Source organism: Ursus maritimus, unplaced genomic scaffold (assembly GCF_017311325.1).
Source record: "Ursus maritimus isolate PB19 unplaced genomic scaffold, ASM1731132v1 scaffold_7, whole genome shotgun sequence".
Classification (NCBI taxonomy): domain Eukaryota; kingdom Metazoa; phylum Chordata; class Mammalia; order Carnivora; family Ursidae; genus Ursus; species Ursus maritimus.
The window spans coordinates 9,239,415-9,260,622 of record NW_024426885.1 but is presented as its reverse complement, the minus strand read 5'-3'; the positions used below and the strand labels follow the sequence as shown (position 1 = coordinate 9,260,622).

Sequence of the window (21,208 nt, the reverse complement as noted above, 5' to 3'; positions counted from 1 at the left end):
CTGTTGCCTCCTCCAGCCACCTGGCCCACCACATCCACACCTGTACGACCGACAACAGGTACTTATTCCCATCCATCCTCCCTGGCTCATTTTCTCCTTCAGCATAAAGTTTGGGTTTGGAGGTGACAGGAGGAATCTCAGGGTTTTCCCTTACTTATGCTTGTCCCGTGTGTGTGTGTGTGTGTGTGTGTGTGTGTGTGTGTGTGTGTGTGGAAGAGGGTGGATGAGGAGAGGGGTTCTGAATACCAGCTCTGAGGTCTGATCTTAGGGGGTGGCCACCTGATTCCAGTGGGATTCTGGGCTGATGTTGTTCAGTGAAGATCCTCCTCCAGGTGCTCAGTGGAGGCCTCTCAAGTGCTTCTGGGACCTGGTTGTGCCTCCCAGGCCACGGGGTACAGCCCCGGGAAGACAGGGGCAATGTGTTGGTACAGCACCCTTCTTGCCAAGGTGCCGTCATGTCTGGGACCTTGCCACAACCCAGCCAGGATCCCACAGAGGCCAGTAAGCTGCCCAGCAGGGCAGTGGTCTTGGCCTGCCTTGGAGCTCTGGGGCTCCATCCTCAGTGCGCCCAGTGTGGGCTGGGTTTGTCTTCTCCTCACCTCCATGGGTCGTAGGGTGCTTCCCTGCCCTGGCGCATTCTTAGGCCTGGGCTGCTGAGGATGTCTCTACTCCTTTCCCCGTGATGAAGATTAACCTCTGAGCATGGTCAAAGGTGACCACCTGCCCAGGGGTCGTTGGCCAGGAGGAAGCCCCTGAGTCTGGAACATGCCTTAAGTTCTTGTTCTTTGTCCTGCTAGGGAATGAAACAGGTTTGGCGCTGAGGCTGGTGAGCGGCGGTGACCGGTGTCAGGGCCGCGTGGAGGTCCTGTATCAAGGCTCCTGGGGCACTGTGTGTGATGACAGCTGGGACACCAATGATGCCAATGTGGTCTGCAGGCAACTGGGCTGTGGCTGGGCCATCTCGGCCCCAGGAAATGCCCGGTTTGGTCAGGGCTCAGGGCCGATTGTCCTGGATGAAGTGCGCTGTTCTGGGCATGAGTCCTACCTGTGGCGTTGCCCCCACAATGGCTGGAACTTGCACAACTGCAGGCACTCGGAGGACGCAGGTGTCATCTGCTCAGGTGAACCTCCAAAATCCCCAGGTCCCCCATTCATGGTGGTTGTTACCAAGAGCAAATGCACTCTCATCTCCAAAGTCCCCACCTGAGCCTCTCCCGGATATGCCGTGCCTTGCCAGCTTTCCTTGGGATAGCTGGCAACTGAAGGGCCACACGGCGGGAAGAGCAGTGCAGGACCCCTCCGTCCTGGACCCACATGGCTTTGGAGCACCAGCGGCACAGAGGGTGGAAAGGACTGGCCACCATTCAGTGCGCAGACATGTGAGCACAGGATCCTCGGTGGGATCATCTGCTCAGCGCACACCCGTCTTCCCAGGCCTTCGTTCTTAAAGCAAACGTGTTGGGAATGTGGTGGGAAAATGAAGCACCTTCACTTTTCTTTCTTTTTTTTTTTTTGCCTTTTAAAAAAAAATTTATTTATTTATTTTTACATTTGGTGACATGATATATTTATTTTTTATTATTTTTTAATAATATTTTTATTATATTATGTTAGTCACCATACCGTACATCCCTAGTTTTTGATGTAAAGTTCCATGATTCATTACTTGCGTATAACACCCCGTGCACCATGCCATACCTGCCCTCCTTAATACCCATCGCCGGCCTATGCCATTCCCCCACGCCCCTCCCCTCTGACGCACTCAGTTTGCTTCCCAGAGTCCATAGTCTCTCATGGTTCATTCTACTTCTATTTACCCCCCTCCCCCGTTTCTTCTTCTTTTTCTTCTCCTACCGATCTTCCTACTTCTTCTGTTCCATAAATGAGTGAAACCATATGATAATTGTCTTTCTCTGCTTGACTTATTTCGCTTAGCATTATCTCCTCCAGTCGCGATGTTGTATTCTTCTGGGTCCTCTACGAGGCCGACTCAGAGAACAGGATTGCAGTCTCCATTGTGAATCTGAGAGGGTGGTGAAGAGCAGCTGGACGTGGGCTGATGTGTAGGGAAGGGCACATCGGTGGTACATGGAAAGCTAGTGAGCCAGATGTGACTTTGGTGTCTGATCCTGACCCACTGCACAAAGGCCGAGAAACCTTGTAAAGACAGAGAGCATTGCACCTGAGCTGGTGGAATTGGGGTCTCTGTAGACTAACTGCCCAGAACCATTCTTGCTGTTCCCATGAGGAGTGAACCCAGTGGCTTCGGTGGCCTGTTCCGGGCCTGGAGAGGTATTCTACCTCCTGGAAAGTCAGCCCTGAGGCCCAGCAAGGCAGGCAATGGCGGTGGGACATCAGGTGGGGCTCCCAGAGGACCTAGAGATACATGAAGGGCAGAGAGAGACAGCCAGCGAGAGAGGGAACACAAGCAGGGGGATTGGGAGAGGAAGAAGCAGGCTCATAGCGGAGGAGCCGTATGTGGGGCTCGATCCCATAACCCCGGGATCACGCCCTGAGCCGAAGGCAGACGCTTAACTGCTGTGCCACCCAGGCGCCCCGGTCCATGAGTTTTCACCTGGTCCTTTCAGAGTGTCCCAAAAGATAGCTGCGTGTAGGTACAGACAACTGACCAAGTGTACCATCAATTTCAGCTGGAATGCAATGTGGGCTGAGAATTTGAATTGGAGAGTGGACACTGATGAGCACTGACCTCGTATTGAAGGGCCATCAGCATAGGCTGGATCCTCTCCCTTGCACAGTGCTTCCAAGCCTCAGATTCATCAGGGTCCAAAGCGTATATCCAAAGTGGCAGGGACAGAGCCCAGGGATCGGAGTGTAATAATTGTGGTGTGTTCTGGGTGCCGGGATACTTGATTGGTTTCAGGTGGGCCCACCATGACCCTGACTCTTTCTGGCCAAGCTTCAGAGTGTGGCAGACCCCTCAGACATATGTGTCTTGAGTAGGGAGGTGGCAATGTTTTCTAAAGGCGAAAGGACATGCCAGGCTTTGAGATGGCTGTGGAGGGTCCAGGGTGTCCTCCCGCAGGGACTTCATCCCAGGGGAGCTGGCTGATCTTGAGGCTTCTGTAGCACAGAGGCGTGTAAGGTGCCAGGAAGCAGATGTGCAATTGTCACGATGCCCGCCAAAATCTCTTTTCAAAGAGCGTTTTCCATGATGTCTAAGGCTCTCTTTGCCTTTGTTGCCTCTTCCAGGCACCTGGCCTACCACATCCACACCTGTACGACCGACAACAGGTACTTATTCCCATCCATCCTCCCTGGCTCATTTTCTCCTTCAGCATAAAGTTTGGGTTTGGAGGTGACAGGAGGAATCTCAGGGTGTTCCCTTACTTATGCTTGTCCCGTGTGTGTGTGTGTGTGTGTGTGTGTGTGTGTGTGGAAGATGGTGGTGGAGAGAGGGGGCTCTGAATACCAGCTCTGAGGTCTGATCTTAAGGGGTGGCCACCTGATTCCAGTGGGATCCTGGGCTGATGTTGTTCAGTGAAGATCCTCCTCCAGGTGCTCAGTGGAGGCCTCTCAAGTGCTTCTGGGACCTGGTTGTGCCTCCCAGGCCACGGGGTAGAGCCCCGGGAAGACAGGGGCAATGTGTTGGTACAGCACCCTTCTTGCCAAGGTGCCGTCATGTCTGGGACCTTGCCACAACCCAGCTAGGATCCCACAGAGGCCAGTAAGCTGCCCAGCAGGGCAGTGGTCTTGGCCTGCCTTGGAGCTCTGGGGCTCCATCCTCAGTGCGCCCAGTGTGGGCTGGGTTTGTCTTCTCCTCACCTCCATGGGTCGTAGGGTGCTTCCCTGCCCTGGAGCATTCTTAGGCCTGGGCTGCTGAGGATGTCTCTACTCCTTTCCCCGTGATGAAGATTAACCTCTGAGCATGGTCAAAGGTGACCACCTGCCCAGGGGTCGTTGGCCAGGAGGAAGCCCCTGAGTCTGGAACATGCCTTAAGTTCTTGTTCTTTGTCCTGCTAGGGAATGAAACAGGTTTGGCGCTGAGGCTGGTGAGCGGCGGTGACCGGTGTCAGGGCCGCATGGTCCTGTACCAAGGCTCCTGGGGCACTGTGTGTGATGATAGCCGCGACACCAATGACGCCAAAGTGGTCTGCAGGCAACTGGGCTGTGGCTGGGCCACGTCGGCCCCAGGAAATGCCCGGTTTGGTCAGGGCTCATAGAGCAGTCATGTATTTTTGGGCATAATGGTCGTGTGAACAAATTCCTGTAATAGTTATTTTTTTGTGGCATCCTGACCTTGAGGTTTCCTTTTACACTTCAGTCCTCAGGACCCCTTCCTTTTTTTTTTTTTTTTTTCTTCATTTCTTTTTTTTTTTTTTTTAATGATTTTTTATTATATTATGTTAGTCACCATACAGTACATCCCCGGTTTCCGATGTAAGGCTCGATGATTCATTAGTTGTGTATAACACCCAGTGCAACATGCAAGACATGCCCTCCTTACTACCCATCACCGGTCTATCCCATTCCCCCACCCCCCTCCCCTCTGAAGTCCTCAGTTTGTTTCTCATAGTCCATAGTCTCTCATGTTTCATTCCCCCTTCTGATTACCCCCCCTTTCTTTATCCCTTTCTTCCCCTACTGATCATCCTAGTTCTTATGTTCCATAGATGAGAGAAATCATATGATATTTGTCTTTCTCTGCTTGACTTATTTCACTTAGCATTATCTCCTCCAGTGCTGTCCATGTTGTAGCAAATGTTGAGAACTCGTTCTTTCTGATAGCTGAGTAATATTCCATTGTATATATGGACCACAACTTCTTAATCCAGTCATCTGTTGAAGGGCATCTCGGCTCCTTCCATGATTTAGCTATTGTGGACATTGCTGCTATGAACATTGGGGTGCATATGGCCCTTCTCTTCACTACGTCTGTATCTTTGGGGTAAATACCCAGTAGTGCAATGGCTGGATCATAGGGTAGCTCAATTTTTAACTTTTTAAGGGACCTCCACACTGTTTTCCAGAGTGGCTGTACCAACTTGCATTCCCACCAACAATGTAGGAGGGATCCCCTTTCTCCACATCCTCTCCAACAATTGTTGTTTCTTGTCAGGACCCCTTCCTGAACGTCTTTCTTAGTGATAGGGGGTCTGGCATTTAGCATTTCTGTTCCTCTGGATCCTGAGAGGCTCCTTTCTGCAATCCTCCACAGAGACTGATAATGTGTCCTCTTCCCTTGCAGCCGTACCAAGCCCTACTACTACCCCCGGTGAGTAGCTGCATCCCAGCCCAGAATGTTTCCTCTCTGGATTTCTACTCTCATGTTTCTAGAACGTGAAACAGAGGCCCAGGCCCTTCTCTTGAGGACTCTGGTATTTGTTACAGTCCCCAGCTGAGTCCCCAGGACTTTGGCTCCTACTTTAGGTTAGCCTAAGGGCCCACCTGGATCCCCGGCCACTGCGTGCTGCCAGCGCTTGCTCAGGGAACCTGCAGTGCAAGGATTTTTGGTCCCTTCTTGTCATTTCAGACGGAAGTACTTTTCGGTCAGAATTGCAATCGTTTGGAAAATACAACCAAATAACACTCCTGCCGATGCTTGTCTGTTCAAGAATTCCTTCACGTTGAGAGAGCGGTCCCCAAAGTGTTCTCTACCCCATGGTGAGAATATTCAAGGCAGAGTATGTTGCGAAGTCCGCACTCCGTACTCCAGCCCATCTGGGCCATTCGCAGTGCGCATTGGAATTGTCCAGGCTCTGAGAAGTCCTCCTGTCAGGGATAGAACCATCCACCGTAACATCTCCTTAGCAAACTCATGACCATGGAGTGAAAACTTTTCCAATAAAATCCTAAAATCACCTCTTTTTCCTTCCAGGCTGGTGGTACCCATCTACTACGACCAGTGATGGTAAGTATCATGCTCTCCACCGAAGGCTTGGGGTTCTCGTCCCTAGGCAGGCTGTCCCTGCGGAGATGTCTGTAAATGCACAACCCAGTTCAGCCTTGCATACAACCTCCCCAGACCTGCCGTGCCGCACGCGGCTCCCGAGCTGCCCCCACACAGCCTGCCTCTACCTTCCAGACGCTCAGCCTTCGTATCCCCCCCACCAAGGGGATGACTTCTGTTTTAATAAGGAGATCTACTTCCCCTTCTTTCAAGGAAAGGAAATGAGTTGTTCTTCAAAGAACAGACTTAGAGGCTTTTATTATTTGGGGTATCTCCAAAGCTTTGAGAGAAGGAAGGGAGACCATAAACGGATGATTTCACAAATAAACAATCCTTTACAAGTAAATTTTACTTCGTGGCTCTTGCTCAATAGCTTTCCATCACTCTTAAGAAATGCTATGGCCACTTGTTTATGTCATTGAATATTTTCTTCCCATCATTTTAAATGCCTGCATTGTATTTCACTACACAGCTATGACCACGAATTAGTGAACTAGTCCCCCGGACGTTTACATTGTTTATGTTTCCTCATTGGTATGAATGATCCTCTGAGGCGGAATATTTTCATAAGTCTTTGCATACCTCCCCAATTCTTCCTGTAGGAGAGAAGTAAATTTCCTGGGCTAAAGGTGACATAGTGCCCGGTACACAAAATGTACTTAATAAATGCTAACGTTAAGTATTTTAAGGTCTTTGCTGTATATATGGTCCAAAGGCCATGAAGAACGTTGTGAAGTTTCAGAATGTTGAAAAAGAGAAACTGACCTCCTCCGTCAGGTAGCTCACAGTAGTATTTACTACTGAATTTATGATGTAGTTACAGGTGTGACAGGTGCTTCAGGGTGTGCAAAGAGGGCATATTCGAAGAGATTTTACTTGATCGAGGGATTAGGGGAAGATCTTCACGAAGTGCTGCTTATGCAGAGCCACACAGGAGAAGCGGGCTCGCTTGCTGACATGCCTTCCAGCCAGAAGGAACACTTGGTAGGCCTGGGTGGGAAGGAGCTTGGCTGTTGCCAGATCATTCGGAGCTTTGTGCCCAGGTTAGAACTCCTGACTTGATCCTAAGGACAGTCAGAGCTGTTGACAAGTCTTACATTGGGGAATTGCAAAATCAGAAGTCTGTTTGTAGAAGTGCATCCTTGACTTTTATGCCGAACTGTGCGCTTCCCGAGGGCAGAGACCATATCTGCCTTTTACCCTCTCGCATCCTTATGGCATTGTGTCTGCCATAACGTAAATGTTTCTAGAAAGAATAAGTGAATATGTGAATGTATGGGTGAACATTTAATCACAATTGGCACTTTGATATGTCAACAACACGCACACACACCAAGGACAGCATGCTTTATGCCCTCTTTTATAACACCCGTTTTCGCTTGAGTATAGAATACTTTTTTTATGGCCTTCACATTAGCGTTTTTAGGGCATTGAAATTATTTTTACACCATAAAGTTTAATGGGCACACAGTGTTTCATTCTATGGATATATCATGATTTAACTAAACAATTACTAATCACAGGACAAAAGAATTAATTCTAAGTCTACTTTATACACTCAAGTAATCACATACAGTCACATTTGTATTTTATTTTATAATTGTCTCTCTTTTATTTTTAGAAATTTGTAATGCATGCCCTTTGCTCTGAAACTTTGGCTTCGTCTTTGATTGCATCTCAGTGTAGGAATAGAACTTATGGGTAGGCATATTTTAAAGGCCAAATTATCTTTAAGAAGTGCCGTTTTTCCATAGAAACAGAGGAAATATTTGCAAATCATACGTCTGCTAAAAAACATATATCTAGAATACATAAAGAACTTTTACAAGTCGATAATAAAAAGTCCAATAACCCGATGAAAGAAAGAGCACAGGATCTGCATAGATATTTCTCCCCGGAAGATACACAAATGGTCAACAAACACATGCAACTATGGCCACTTGTATATGTCATTGAATATTTTCAATGCAAATATGTCTAACATCACTAGCCATCAGGGAAATGCAAATCAAATCCACAAAGAGATACTTCTTCACACCCAGTAGGTTGGCCGGAATGAAAAAGTCAGATAATAGCGAGTGTTGGTGAAGATGTGAAGTCAGAACCCTCACACCTGCTGATGGGAATATAAAATAGTACATCCACTTCGAGAAGCAGTTTGGCAGTTCCTAAAAAAGTTAAACATTAGAGTTACCATATGACCCAGCAATTAGAGTCCTAGGCATCTACTCAGAAGAAAGGAAGGTGCGTGTCCACACAGAAACTTACATACAGTTGTTCACTGGTGGGCAGCTTTGTTCCTAATAACCCCAAAGTGGAAACTCCCTGAATGTTCATCATGGTGAATGGATATACAAAATATGGTCCATCCACGCAGAATGTTACTTGGCAACAGAGGGAGGTGAAGTCCTGGTGCTTGTTCACATACGCTACAATAGGGATGAACTTTGACAACAAGATGCCAAACAAAAGAAGCCAGTCACAAAAGACCACATACTGTAAGGTTGTGTGAATGTGAAATGTCCAGAACGGGCAAATCTGTCGAGACAGAAAGTAGATTAGCGGTTACCTTGGGCTGGGGGCAAAGGACGAGTGACTACTGTTGGGGACAGGGTGTCTCTCTGGAGTGACAAAAATCTTCCCGAATTGACTGCAGTGATGGCTGCAGCCCTCCGAATATACTAAAAACCGTCGAATTATACACTGTAGCAAAAACAAACAAAAAGAGCTATGAATAGGGAAAGAGCCAAATTCAATTTCTATTACCACTGAGTGTCTCGATATTTTTAAACGGCCTATTAAACCGACCAACAAGAGTTTGAATGCTTAATATTACGTATCATTCTGTGATAAATAATACCAGCTGATACTGTTGGGGGCTTACTATGTGCCGGTCCTGCTCTCAGGGTTCACGTGTATTATCTGATTTAATTCACACAGGAATCTGATAAGGCAGACGTTATTAGCGCTCCCATCTTTCAGATGAGGAAACTGAGGCAGAGAGTTTCAGTAACTTGTTCGAGGTCATGGAGCCGATAAAGGCAAGAGCCAAGACGCAAGCCCAGGCCTTCTGTGGCAGAAACCATGCTCTCGACCCCACTTCCCATGGCTTCTTGTCCACTGGCCGGAAACCCTAGGGAATAAGTTACATTGCAGAGTGCTCCCCATGGGCCAGCACCCCCGCTCAGCCAAGAGGATCCCTGTGTTCCACTGAACAAAGACAATTATCACTTTGTTGCTTCCTTGGCATTTTTGGGACAAGGTGACTCATGCTCCCTCTGAAGCTTGGGTCACCTCCTGGCAGAGAGTTGCTTTTCTAGGCCCCATGAGGGGGGTGGAGCCTCAGATCAAGGCCCCTAATGTGGGGCAGCCCAGGACCATGCCCTGGAGAGGAAAGACTGAGTCATATTGTAAGGTCGGGGGATGATGCCTGAGGACTCTTACCCGGAAGACAGTTGCTTGTTATAACACACTTGAAACCCGCCACTGCAGAGTGGATGAGTTAATTCAAACTTCTCCTCTAATGCACGTGCCGGGCGTGTGGAAATTTACCACGGTGGCAAGTGGGGGACGGTGTGTGATGATTCCTGGGACATTCAGGATGCCCGGGTGGTCTGCAGACAGCTGCATTGTGGATACGCGGTATCCGCCCTGGGAAATGCCTGTTTCGGGCCTGGCTCAGGCCCAATCACCCTGGACGACGTGGTGTGCCCAGGGACTGGGTCTGCTCTCTGGCACTGTGCGTGTGTGTTCTCACCCTTCCATTTGGTCTGGGACCCTCAGCAATGAGGTCATGTCTATAAGCCTCGGTCTCCTCGTCTATGAAGAGGAGATGGTCACGATGCCCCTGCTTCCAGTGGTGATCAGAGAACTAAGTGGCTCACACGTGTAAACCCTTAGAACAATTCCAGACAAGTAGGAAATGAGGAATAAGTGATGCTGTGACCTTGGCTATGGTGCTGGTGACCCCCAGGTCATGATGGGGCTGGGGGAGCGGCTAGGGAGACTCGCCTAAGGCCTCCCCTACTGCCTTATGGCAGTAACTCTGTGGGCCACGGGTGCGCTCACAGAAGGGGTCAGACTGTGAGTCACAGGGATGCGTCCCCTCCGTGTGCTGGCCCCTCCTCCCGCCACACTTCAGTGACTGATGCTTTTCTCCTATTCCTTTTCAGGAAGCCCACCAATAACGCACAGTAAGTACCCGTGATCTCTACCCAGCCTCCTGGCTGAGCCCCTCCGCTGCTGGCACACGGCCTGCCCCTCACTGGCCCAGGAATCGCCCCTTATGTCTTCCCTGGCACTGGTATCCCCTGCAGTTGATGTCCCCACCCGAGGAGGGCTGGGCCTCTCTCTGGGCTCCTCTTTGACCATCAGTAGCCTGGCCAGCCTAAGATTCAGATCTCCAGTCAGTCCCTCGCAGAGGCCAGCCACCCTGGTAGGTCCAGCCTGTCCTCTCGGACACCAGACCCTGGTCAGGGCAGGCCAGTGGGTGTTGCTTCATCACTGAACTCCGTGTGTAACCCCCAGAATCTCCTGGTTGTCCACTCCGAGCTTCTGCCAAAGCCGCTCTGAGCATTTGCAGCGCACTCCTGGCTCCTGAGACCTTGCCCCTCCATCCCCACCCTCCCCTCCTCACCACCTGCTTCCTGCAGCAGCGATCCCTCAGCCTTGCCCCCGTCCATTCTTCACACAAGAGCTGGGGGCGTCCTTACGAAATGCCCATGTCAGTCCCAGCCTCCACACCTGCGTACCCTTCATGTGACTCCTCAGGGCCGTCTGGGTGTGGCTCCGCATGGGGGGGGGGAACAGATCCACTTCCCTTGTCTGTTTGGTTTCCTCTCCACCCCTCCCTGCTTTCTCCACACTGATGTTCCCTAAGTGTGTTAGTGACTCTCAGGCCTGGGTCCCTTTGCACAGACTGTTCCCTCTGCACGGAACTCCTCTCTCTACTTTTTTGCCTGATGCCCCCCCACCCCGCCCTGATGACCTGCCCCCTTTTCTCCGCTCAGTCTGGGTCAGGAGCCAATGCTCTGGGCTCCCACTGTGTCCTGGGCTTACCCTGATCGCAGCCCCCATCCTGCTGCACTGGGATTTGCTCTTTCCCGGCCACCACTCTGGGCTGTGAGCTCTCTGAGGGCAAGAGTCCAGCATCTTGCTGTGAACCTAGGGTTGGCACGTTTCTGCACAGAGCAAGTGAGCACTGAACAGTTGTGCCGACGATGCCAGGAAACTGATCGTTATCTTTTCTCTTGGTCAGCAGCTCCTGTTCACACTGCCACCCGCCCAAACAGTAAGTCCCGGGCTCCCTGACAAACCCCTTTTCCCTTCCCCTCAATGACAGTGCCACTGGGTGGGGCGGCGGGGGGTGGGGGGACAGTGACAAAAACGAGGAGATGGCTTCCATAAGTAGAACTTCCCTGGACAGTCCGGGTCTACACCACCTCCTGCTGGGTTTCTGTGTTGGGGGTTATTTAAAAATTTCCCCAGGTGACTGTGCAGTGGGCTCTGGGGGCCCTCCACATTTCCATGTCTTCCCGACAGCAGATAATTCCTGTGGAGGCTTCCTGTCCCAGCCATCCGGGTACTTTTCCAGCCCGTCCTATCCAGGGAACTATCCAAACAATGCCAGATGTCTGTGGGACATTGAAGTCCCAAACAACTACCGTGTGACTGTTGTCTTCAGAGACGTCCAGTAAGTGTGTGGGTGCAGAGCCGAACACGTGGGGGACCTCGCAGATATTCTAGAACAGACCAAATGGTACCTAGCCCTTCAGGAGAGATGTTGGCCTGATTGACATTTTCTCTTATGGGTTCAATTTCTTACCTAGCACAGAGGCAGCCTGTGGAGGTGGGGCCAGGACAAGAGCCCTGGTTTAAAGTCCCAGGTCTGTCACTAATTTGCTGTGTGACCACAGGAAGTCACTTAATTTTCCTGAACCTCGGTCAAAACAAGGGGATAAAATACCTGCTTTCTCTCATCTATGGCTACTGGGAAGGTCACAAGAGAGAAAGAGGTGAAAATACTTGGAAAATGTTATCCAATGGGAAGGATGACTATTCGGAGTAATAGTAACACACAGAATCCTATTAACCACACCAGTTTTTTTTTTAACCCTTTTCTCTGCACTGTCTCCTTTTTTTGGGGGGTTAGTTCTGGGGGGGGGTCAAGTAGAGGTGGAGACATCTCTGCTACAGAGGCTAGTTCATCTGTCCTCATTCAGTGAAGAGTGGGAATCATTGCTTTAAGCAGAGGAGACAGCATCAAAGCCATGTTAATATATGATTGGTCCAAGGAGAGGGTGACCATGCAGAGGTATGAGTGTTTTCTAGTGTCCAGGAAAGGGGGTACCATCATCTCTTCTGTAACAGCCATTACTGAACACAACAGTCTTCTCTCTTGCTGTTTGGTTGCTGTGGCCTTGCGGATCTCTGCCTTTTTTTTTTTTAAATAATTTTTTATTATATTATGTTAGTCACCATACAGTATATCCTTAGTTTTTGATGTAATGTTCCATGGATCTCTGCCTTGGAAATTCATTTGGGGTTTTGCAAAAGTTTTAATATTATTTTAATCTCCATTACAATTCATTCTGGATCTCAGAGACTGTACTTAAAGCGCCTATGTGCTCCTGTGGAGGAAGGTTGACCACCTAAACTTCAGAGAGGTTATTTGACTTATCCGATATTTATTAGTCCAGTGATTTATTTCTATCACTATGGATTCATGAATATTTTATTCAATGGGAAACCAGGGTCTTTCTGATTGAAGAAACAGTCCAAGGCAGGTTGTGATCCCTTCCTTTCATGATGCAAAGGAGTGTCAGGAGAGGGGCTGTAGATTTCATATGTGTGACCCCAGAAGTTAGGACGAGGATCTGTGTGTGGAGGTCACAGGGAAGTGAAAATCATTCTATTATTTTCAACTATTAATTTTGTCAGTATTTCTGCCACCAAGGTGTGACCCCCTCCCCCTGAGGTCTGCCCCTTGCATCAATCCTGGTTGAAAGTGAAGTCAAAACTGTGTTCTGTCCCTGCAGGCTTGAAGGTGGCTGCAACTACGACTATATTCAAGTGTTCGATGGCCCCTCCCACAGTTCCCCTCTGATTGCCCGTGTTTGTGATGGAGCCAAGGGCTCCCACACTTCCTCATCGAACTTCATGTCCATTCGCTTCGTCAGCGATGGCAGCGTCACGAGGAGGGGCTTCCAGGCCGAGTACTACTCCAGCCCTTCCAACGATAACACCAGTAAGTCCCCTCGTGGGGGCTCGTTGTGGGGAGCACCTCTGCTCAACCCTTCTGTGGTTGTGAAGTAAGAAACTAGAACAGCTTTGTCAGGTCACCAAGGCTTGATCTGGTGCTGAAAGGGGCCACGAGCAGTGGTCTTGGGACTCTGGCTGCCCAGAAATGAAGTCAAGGGCCCGACCTGGCTGATGGGCAGTGTGATGGCCTTACTGTGGTCAGCAGAGACTAAAAAGAAGATGTGAGGTCATACTTTCAGCTCATGGTGAAATGTCAGTGCCAAGGACACAGGTGACCACCTGGCTACTGGACTGCGTTCTGAGACTTAACATTCTTGGCTGCTGTCTGAAGATGGACCGAGCCAGTCACTCAGCCACTTCCAGCTAATGGCCACGATTTGAGCTGTTAAATGGACTGATATACAGATTGGCTTAGGGACTGGGTGGGGTGATGTCCAAGCTCTCTTCTGCAGCCAGAATTTTAAGCGTTGACCTATTCCATAGCTAAAGGACTTTATTTTATAACATCCCCACCATTCAGCTGGAGCATTGCTTGACTTTATGGACAAATGGAGGTTGGCAAAACATTTTACTCATTTCACATCCCGCCTCCATTTCTCCATCAGGGGAATCCTAAGTTCCTGTGCCCTCAAAGGGGTCTTGTGAGAATGACACTGACCTGAGCCATGGGGTGCCTGGGGGGTTGTGGTGAGGCCTATTCTGATGTGGACCGTCTTTGTCCGCCATCTTGGTCTTTGCACTTTATACGGGAGGAGCGCCTAGTGGGCTTGCTGGGGTGCTGACTGCCTTTGTTGTTTGTCCTCGGCCACCAGAGCTGCTCTGTCTGACAAACCACATGCAAGCCAGCGTAAGCAGGAGCTACCTCCAATCCCTGGGCTATTCTTCCACGGACCTTGTCATTTCCACCTGGAATGAAAGCTCCCGGTGTCAGCCCCAAATAACAGCCAGCCAGGTGACGTTCACAATTCCATACTCGGGCTGCGGCACCATCGAGCAGGTAAGTCTAGGACTTCCTACTCTATCTCCTTCTGAGTAAGCTTTCTTATAGGGATGTACACTGTGTTTTTTGAGTTCTGGGGACCCAAAAGACATGATGATGGTATAACCAGTGTAATCAGGGTGAAGATTTAAATCTGCCCCTTAGTGCCATGATGTAGCTGTGACTACTTCCAAATGTAAGGATGAGGAAGGAAGGTCAGCAGGCCATTTCCCCCTACGCTGTCAGGCACAGAGCGTGCATGGCAGGCTGCCATTCCCATCAGCAATAACCATAGCAGCTCCCAGGGGCAGCTCCAGGTTTTGTAGGGCCTGAAGCTCATACAGTTTGGGGTTGGGGTTGGTGAGAGGGGCAGGTGCCTCACGAAGCAGAAGCATGCAAACGTATCTTACTTTTATAAATCTTACAAAAACATATGGCTGTGCCAGTACACTGCTAAGCGTTGGAGGAACCGGTGCGCACGGGAGGCCGTGAGGCTCAAGCTTTATTAGCTTCACAGTAAATCAGCCTCTGCAGCTGTGCTGTCACCATCTAGGGTGACAGCTGTCGTGGTTTGCCTGGGAATTTGCAGATGTCAGCATGGAAAAGTCCCATGTTCCACGACACTCCTTAGTCCTGAGCGAACTAGATGGACGTTCATCCTCCCAGGGCCAAACACTAGGTTTAGCTGGTGTCATTCTCCCTAGATACCCATCAAGTATTCTCTCCTTGTCACTCCACTTAAAAAATAGGGAGGCTGGGGCACCTGGGTGGCTCAGTCGCTAAGCATCTGCCTTCGGCTCAGGTCATGATCCCAGGGTCCTGGGATCGAGCCCCACATCGGGCTCCTGGCTCAGCGGGAAGCCTGCTTCTCCCTCTCCCACTCCCTCTGCTTGTGTTCCCTCTCTCGCTGCCTCTCTCTCTGTCAAAAAATAAATAAAATCTTTTAAAAAAAATAGGGAGGCTAGACTTGGAGGGGTCAAGCAGGTTGCCTAAGGCCACTTGGCCAAGAAGTGGTAGGACAAACGTTAGACTCTGAGAATCTCCAAAACCTTACATTGAGGGAAAGAAGCCAGTCACACAAGAGTGCCTAGTCTATGATTCCATTTCTATAAAATTCTGGAATGGGGAATAAATGTATGATGGAAAGCCAGCCTGGTTGGAGGGGCAAAGGGACAGGAAGGAGTTGTTTTGGTTCCTGGAAATGTTCTGTATCTTATTGTGGTAGTAATTATTGTCAAACCTCACTGAATGGTATGCTTACAATGGTTGCATTTAATTTTATGTAAATTTATTTAAAATCATTTAAATTCAGAATTTTGGGATGACACCCAAGTAATCATTTCAAGATTTTGTCAGGGAACAGACATGGTGCTAATATCTGTATGTGGCTTAGGACTACAGTAAATACACAATATGAAATGCTCAAATTTGTACAGTGTTCATGAACCACACGTTCAGAGGAAGTCAATTTGTCATTCACCACAGACGTACTGAGCATTTGCTGTGAGCCAGCACGGGGCTAGGTGCCAAGATGACACTGTTCATTACCTGGCAAGGTCATTCCTGATCCTTTGACACATAAGAAAAGTGGGAGAGGAAGGGGATAGTCATTCAGCCAAAGAGATTGGCCTACGAGCCACGGATGGGTGCCTAGACCTAAGCGTCCACAATTGCTATTATGGCCACCGGGCTCCTTTTCCTCAGTCCCTACAGATAGCAAGTCTCCTTCTGAGATGAACTGAGTGGGTCAGGGAGACTTACATGCAGAAGAAGGGTACACATGAGTCATGCTATGCAAACGTTCTAGTCAACCAGACTTTTTATATTTTGCCCTATAATTTAATCGTGTTGGATTCTGGCTTGCCATGAGTTTAGTCAGTGGAAGTCAGGGCACCAAAGATGATTATCCCTCCTCATTCCAAGCATGCAGCCTGGAGACTCTGATGTCTGAGCCATCCCTCTCCTTCCTCTCCATTAGAAGCTACCAAAGCATGTTCCTTCCTCTCCATTAGAAGCTACCAAAGCATCTTGCCAATGCTGGTTCTTGTAAGGTGGCTGGTGGTGGCCAGCACGCACTACACTCTCATGCCTCCATTTACTCAAAAACCTGCATCCCCTACCAGACTGAGTAGCTCAGGGCAGGGCCAATGTTTTATTCACCCTGGCAGCTCCCAGTGGTGCTGGCGTAGAGCCCAACCCTTTCTTTTTTTCTTTTTTTTTTTTTTATATGATTTTTTATTATATTATGTTAGTCACCATACAGTACATCCCCGGTTTCCGATGTAAGGCTCGATGATTCATTAGTTGTGTATAACACCCAGTGCACCATGCAATACGTGCCCTCCTTACTACCCATCACCGGTCTATCCCATTCCCCCACCCCCCTCCCCTCTGAAGTCCCAGTTTGTTTCTCATAGTCCATAGTCTCTCATGTTTCATTCCCCCTTCTGATTACCCCCCCTTTCTTTATCCCTTTCTTCCCCTACCGATCATCCTAGTTCTTATGTTCCATAGATGAGAGAAATCATATGATAGTTGTCTTTCTCTGCTTGACTTATTTCACTTAGCATTATCTCCTCCAGTGCTGTCCATGTTGTAGCAAATGTTGAGAACTCGTTCTTTCTGATAGCTGAGTAATATTCCATTGTATATATGGACCACAACTTCTTAATCCAGTCATCTGTTGAAGGGCATCTCGGCTCCTTCCACGATTTAGCTATTGTGGACATTGCTGCTATGAACATTGGGGTGCATATGGCCCTTCTCTTCACTACGTCTGTATCTTTGGGGTAAATACACAGTAGTGCAATGGCTGGATCATAAGGTAGCTCAATTTTTAACTTTTTAAGGGACCTCCAAGAGCCCAACCCTTTCTAATCGGAGTATAAACTGCCAGCCACTGACCTCAGTTCTACATGACTTTTGAAATTCTCAGGGCAACCTTTATTCCCACGTTATCATAAGGAATTGGAGGCTTACAGAAATTAAGCCATTTGCCCGAGGCCGCGTGGTCATGACCTGCCGAGCCAGCATTCAGACGCAGGAGGACATGATCCGCAGGCAGAGACGTCCACAGCTCCCCCCAGCAGCCTCGCTGAGCGGGGTCTGACCAATGGTGGCTGGTAGGGCTGAGTAGGCGAGGTCTCCCCACCACATGAGAGGGACATCAAGGGGAGGAGTCGGGTTTTCATGGCGATAGCAGTTGACTTATCTGCAAGATGTCCCATTACATCCTGAGTTCCTTCCAAACTGAGCAGACATCTAATAATGAATTTTAATCTAAAATCAGAACTGCTGCTTGTGATCAAGAAATAAACCTGCATTCCATGATCTTTTTTTTATAATAATTTTTTATTATGTTAGTCACCATACAGTACATCCCTAGTTTTTGATGTAAAGTTCCATGATTCATTACTTGTGTATAACACCCAGTGCACCACGCCATACGTGCCCTCTTTACTACCCATCACCAGCCTAACCCGATCCCCCACCCCCCTCCCCTCTGAAGCCCTCAGTTTGTTTCCCAGAGTCCACAGTCTCTCGTGGTTCATTCCCCCTTCTGCACGCATTCCATGCTCATTGCTTGGAGTGGATTCAGAATCTAGCTTGAGCATAGAAGCCATGGACGAATGTGAATTCCAAGAAAACTTTGATTTTGGTGTGCAGAGTTAAACACAAGGCAGCTCGGCTTGCCTCTGAAGGAGTAAGAGTCACATTTACATGGTTTCTTCTGACAATCACTGGCACTCCCATATAAAGCCCATTCTTTTTTTTTTTTTTAATTTTTAGAAAATAGACTGTATTTTCCTTGCATGGATGGGGGGCATAAGATAGATGAAGTCTCCCCACCCCACCTGAGGGACGTCTTCCCCAGACCTGGGTCTAGAGTGCGGGCTCTGGCACTCCCCCATAGGCCTGGGGCTGCAGAGACCTCCTTGGCTGCCCTATTGTAGAAAACGGGGAGGCAAAACCATTTTAAATTACTTGTTAAATTTTTCTCTCTTCACATGTTTTTCTGGAAGGGACAAATTAGGAGTTGAGTTATGCAACCACAGGCATGAAGTGACAGTCTTTCCAACACACACCACTCTGAAGAACGGTGATATTTAAGGTGTATAAGGGCTGGCTTGAGCAGAGAGAGCTTGTCTGGTCTTCCAAATGGCCAGGAATGGAGTTTGGTCCTTGACAGATGCTTGACTACATGTGACTTGAAAAACCTCTTTTTTTTTTTTTTTTCTTAAGAGTAACCTAGCCTCACATTTTAGGACTTCTATTTAGGCTATCATGGTATTCTTTCTGTGTGTGTTCTTGCAAAAGTACCCACTGCTTAGGGGAACTCAAGCCTGGCTAGCAGAAAGAAGTTTGCTTCTGACCGTCATCACATCGGGAGGGAAAGCGTTGCTCCCTGTCTGCTTGGCAATGACTGGTTTGTGCTTACCTTGCTTGAGCCCAGATGATTGTGACCATGGAGCTTCCAGATGGCCTTGTTCACCTGTGTCCCCTCAGCCATCTGGGCCCCATTCTTCATCCATCACAGTCCTTTTCTGGGCCCTGCCCCTGTACCTTTCATCCCTTCCCTGGTATTTATTGATGCTCCTGACGGTATCGTTGACACTGAATCAAGCCCTGATGACATCATCTTATCCTTGAGACGCTCACAGACCACTGGGTGCAAGGCTGTCATCCCCAGAAGCTCACTCTTAGGCACATCAAATGGCATGAGAGACCAACATTCTGAGGAATTTGCTGCTTGCTAAAAGGCAGAGTGAGAACCCGTCCCATGGTATGGGGAAGTGACAAAGCCGTGTGCAACAGGAAGTGCTGCAGCATTGCTCACCTGTCTACATGAGTCTCTGGGGGAGCCCCTGCCCCAGAGGTCAGAGACCCACTGCAGCTAGAACTCCCCCCTCTGTCACTTCTGGTCCTGGAAGCCTTGGACACCAAGCCGCAATCGCTACTGAGCCACCCGCAGTGAAGGCTAATCCCACCAGCCCCTCCCTCGAGTACACGGCTGCCTCCCCTGGTTTCTCCCAGCCACAGTGAGAACGAAGCAAAGCAAGCACGAATGGCCCTGAGCGATGGAGTCCGGGCTCAGCTTGGTCATTCAGCGGCGCAAGGGGTCATCCACACACACCCATCTTCCCCTGGGAAGCAGGTCCTAGGAAGCCCCAATACCTGGCCCACACTGCGGTCCCCATCACGTGGTAGAGGAAGGGGTGTGTGAAAGGAGGGAGTCCTGCTAGTTAAGCAGCATGCCAAGCCCAGATATTGGGGGCCATGGCAGCCATGTGCCTTCTCTGTGTGGTCCTGGGAGGGTTTTGAAGTCTGGCTGAGTCACTTCCCTCTCATTGTAACCAAAATCAGCTGTGAGCTTCCCTTAGCAGGCGACATTTGCTTGACTTTGCTCTCCTGCCTTCCTCTCCCAGGCAGATAATGATACCATCACCTATTCCAACTTCCTCAAAGTAACTGTTCCAAGTGCCATCATCAAGAGGAAGAAGGATCTCCGCATTCACGTCAGCTGCAAAATGCTCCAAAACACCTGGCTTGACACCATGTACATTGCTAATGACACCATCGATGTCAGCGAAGTGCAGTACGGCAAATTCGACGTGAACGTTTCCTTCTATACATCTTCTTCATTCTTGTATCCGGTGACCAGCAGCCCGTACTATGTGGACCTGAACCAGAACTTGTACCTTCAGGCTGAGATCGTCCATGCCGACACCTCCCTGTCCTTGTTCGTGGATACCTGTGTGGCGTCCCCCTCTTCCAATGACTTTACATCTTTAACTTACGATCTAATCCGGAGTGGGTAAGGACTGTCTTCATGGAACGAATGTCAAGCTTCACCTGACAATTCAAACAGGAGTAGCCCAAAGTCTCAAGGAGTTTGGTTCTAGTAGAATCCAGCTTAATCAGTCAGGTTGTCATAGCTGGTTAACATGTAGGGAAATGGATGTGTGCAGAAGTGAGTGAGCTGTAGCTGGGATCCGACCCGGGTGACCGAGCTCCATAAGAAGACATGCATGTAGTGGGGAGAGCCTTGATTCTGCAGCAGATCGAGATTGAGATGCCGGCTCTGCCACGTACCGGCTGCGTCACTCTGGGCAGGCAGCCGCAGCTCTCTGAGCCAGCCTCTTCACCCATCAGACGAGAACAGTGGTGCCCACATTATAGGCTGTTGGGAGGATGAAACGGGAAGGAGTCGTGGGGCCCTGGGCCGAGAGCATGCACGGCAGGTGGTCCACAAGAAATGCTGTGGGTAGCAGGGCTCAGCAGGGGTCTCTTGACCTAGAGCTGAGAACGGTGGTTCTAACCAAGCCCAAGAAATGCAGAGGTCAGGCCAGTGGTGCCCAGGCTGGGGTCAGGGGTGCCCAGGTTGGACTCCTCCACTACAGCCCTGCTTCCCTGGATGAAAGGACTCTGGTGAGGTGGAATTTGCCTCTTCTGAGCTCATCAAGGGGTCCTGGGATGCTGGGATGTGCAGCTCCCATCCCTGCTCTTCCGTCTCTGTATACCAGTGTGCGCACCAGTTCTTTGCTTCTAATTTGACCTTGACCTTGGCACCTCAGTAACAATCACGTAGAAGTACCACATAGAAGTTGTACTGATAGGCTCAGGGGCTCTGCTAGGAGTCAGGGTTGGGAGGTTAAATTGTACCTCTCCCGGAGATACCAAAAATAGCACCTTTTTTCCAGGCACAGTTTGAATATGTGTCAATTCAGGGAGCAGGTGTTGAGACTTGTCTTATTTAGTCTATGAAGCTGGTTCAATTCACAGCAGCCCCCTTGGCAGCAAAGATGGTGGACATGCTTACCCAAATTCTCGTTCTACAAATAGTAACGAGGTGACATTTGAATTTATGTCAGATGATTGAAATTAACACAAATGAGTGATGTGGTTCTTCTTTGCTAAAAGATTCTTTTTTGGTCAAATTATGGCATATATGCACAGAAGATAATGCAATTTCCTTGGGAGAGGGGGCTGCCCGTGGGGAGGTAGATGTGGACCCAACTGGACCTGGAGGGACTCATTGGCTACACCCGACATCAGCC

The 21,208-nt window shown here is 49.3% G+C and overlaps 1 protein-coding gene across 1 annotated transcript in view; it reads left to right on the top strand.

The window, feature by feature from the left end:
- Nucleotides 1-21,208, top strand: part of DMBT1 (deleted in malignant brain tumors 1) — a 96,118-nt gene that overhangs the window by 71,658 nt on the left and 3,252 nt on the right. Inside the window, exons 17-22 of the mRNA XM_040624307.1 lie at nucleotides 702-1,159; nucleotides 10,646-10,658; nucleotides 11,456-11,603; nucleotides 12,949-13,157; nucleotides 13,984-14,168; nucleotides 19,577-19,965. Coding sequence (XP_040480241.1) covers nucleotides 702-1,159; nucleotides 10,646-10,658; nucleotides 11,456-11,603; nucleotides 12,949-13,157; nucleotides 13,984-14,168; nucleotides 19,577-19,965 — 1,402 coding nt within the window. The remainder of the gene's footprint in view (nucleotides 1-701; nucleotides 1,160-10,645; nucleotides 10,659-11,455; nucleotides 11,604-12,948; nucleotides 13,158-13,983; nucleotides 14,169-19,576; nucleotides 19,966-21,208) is intronic.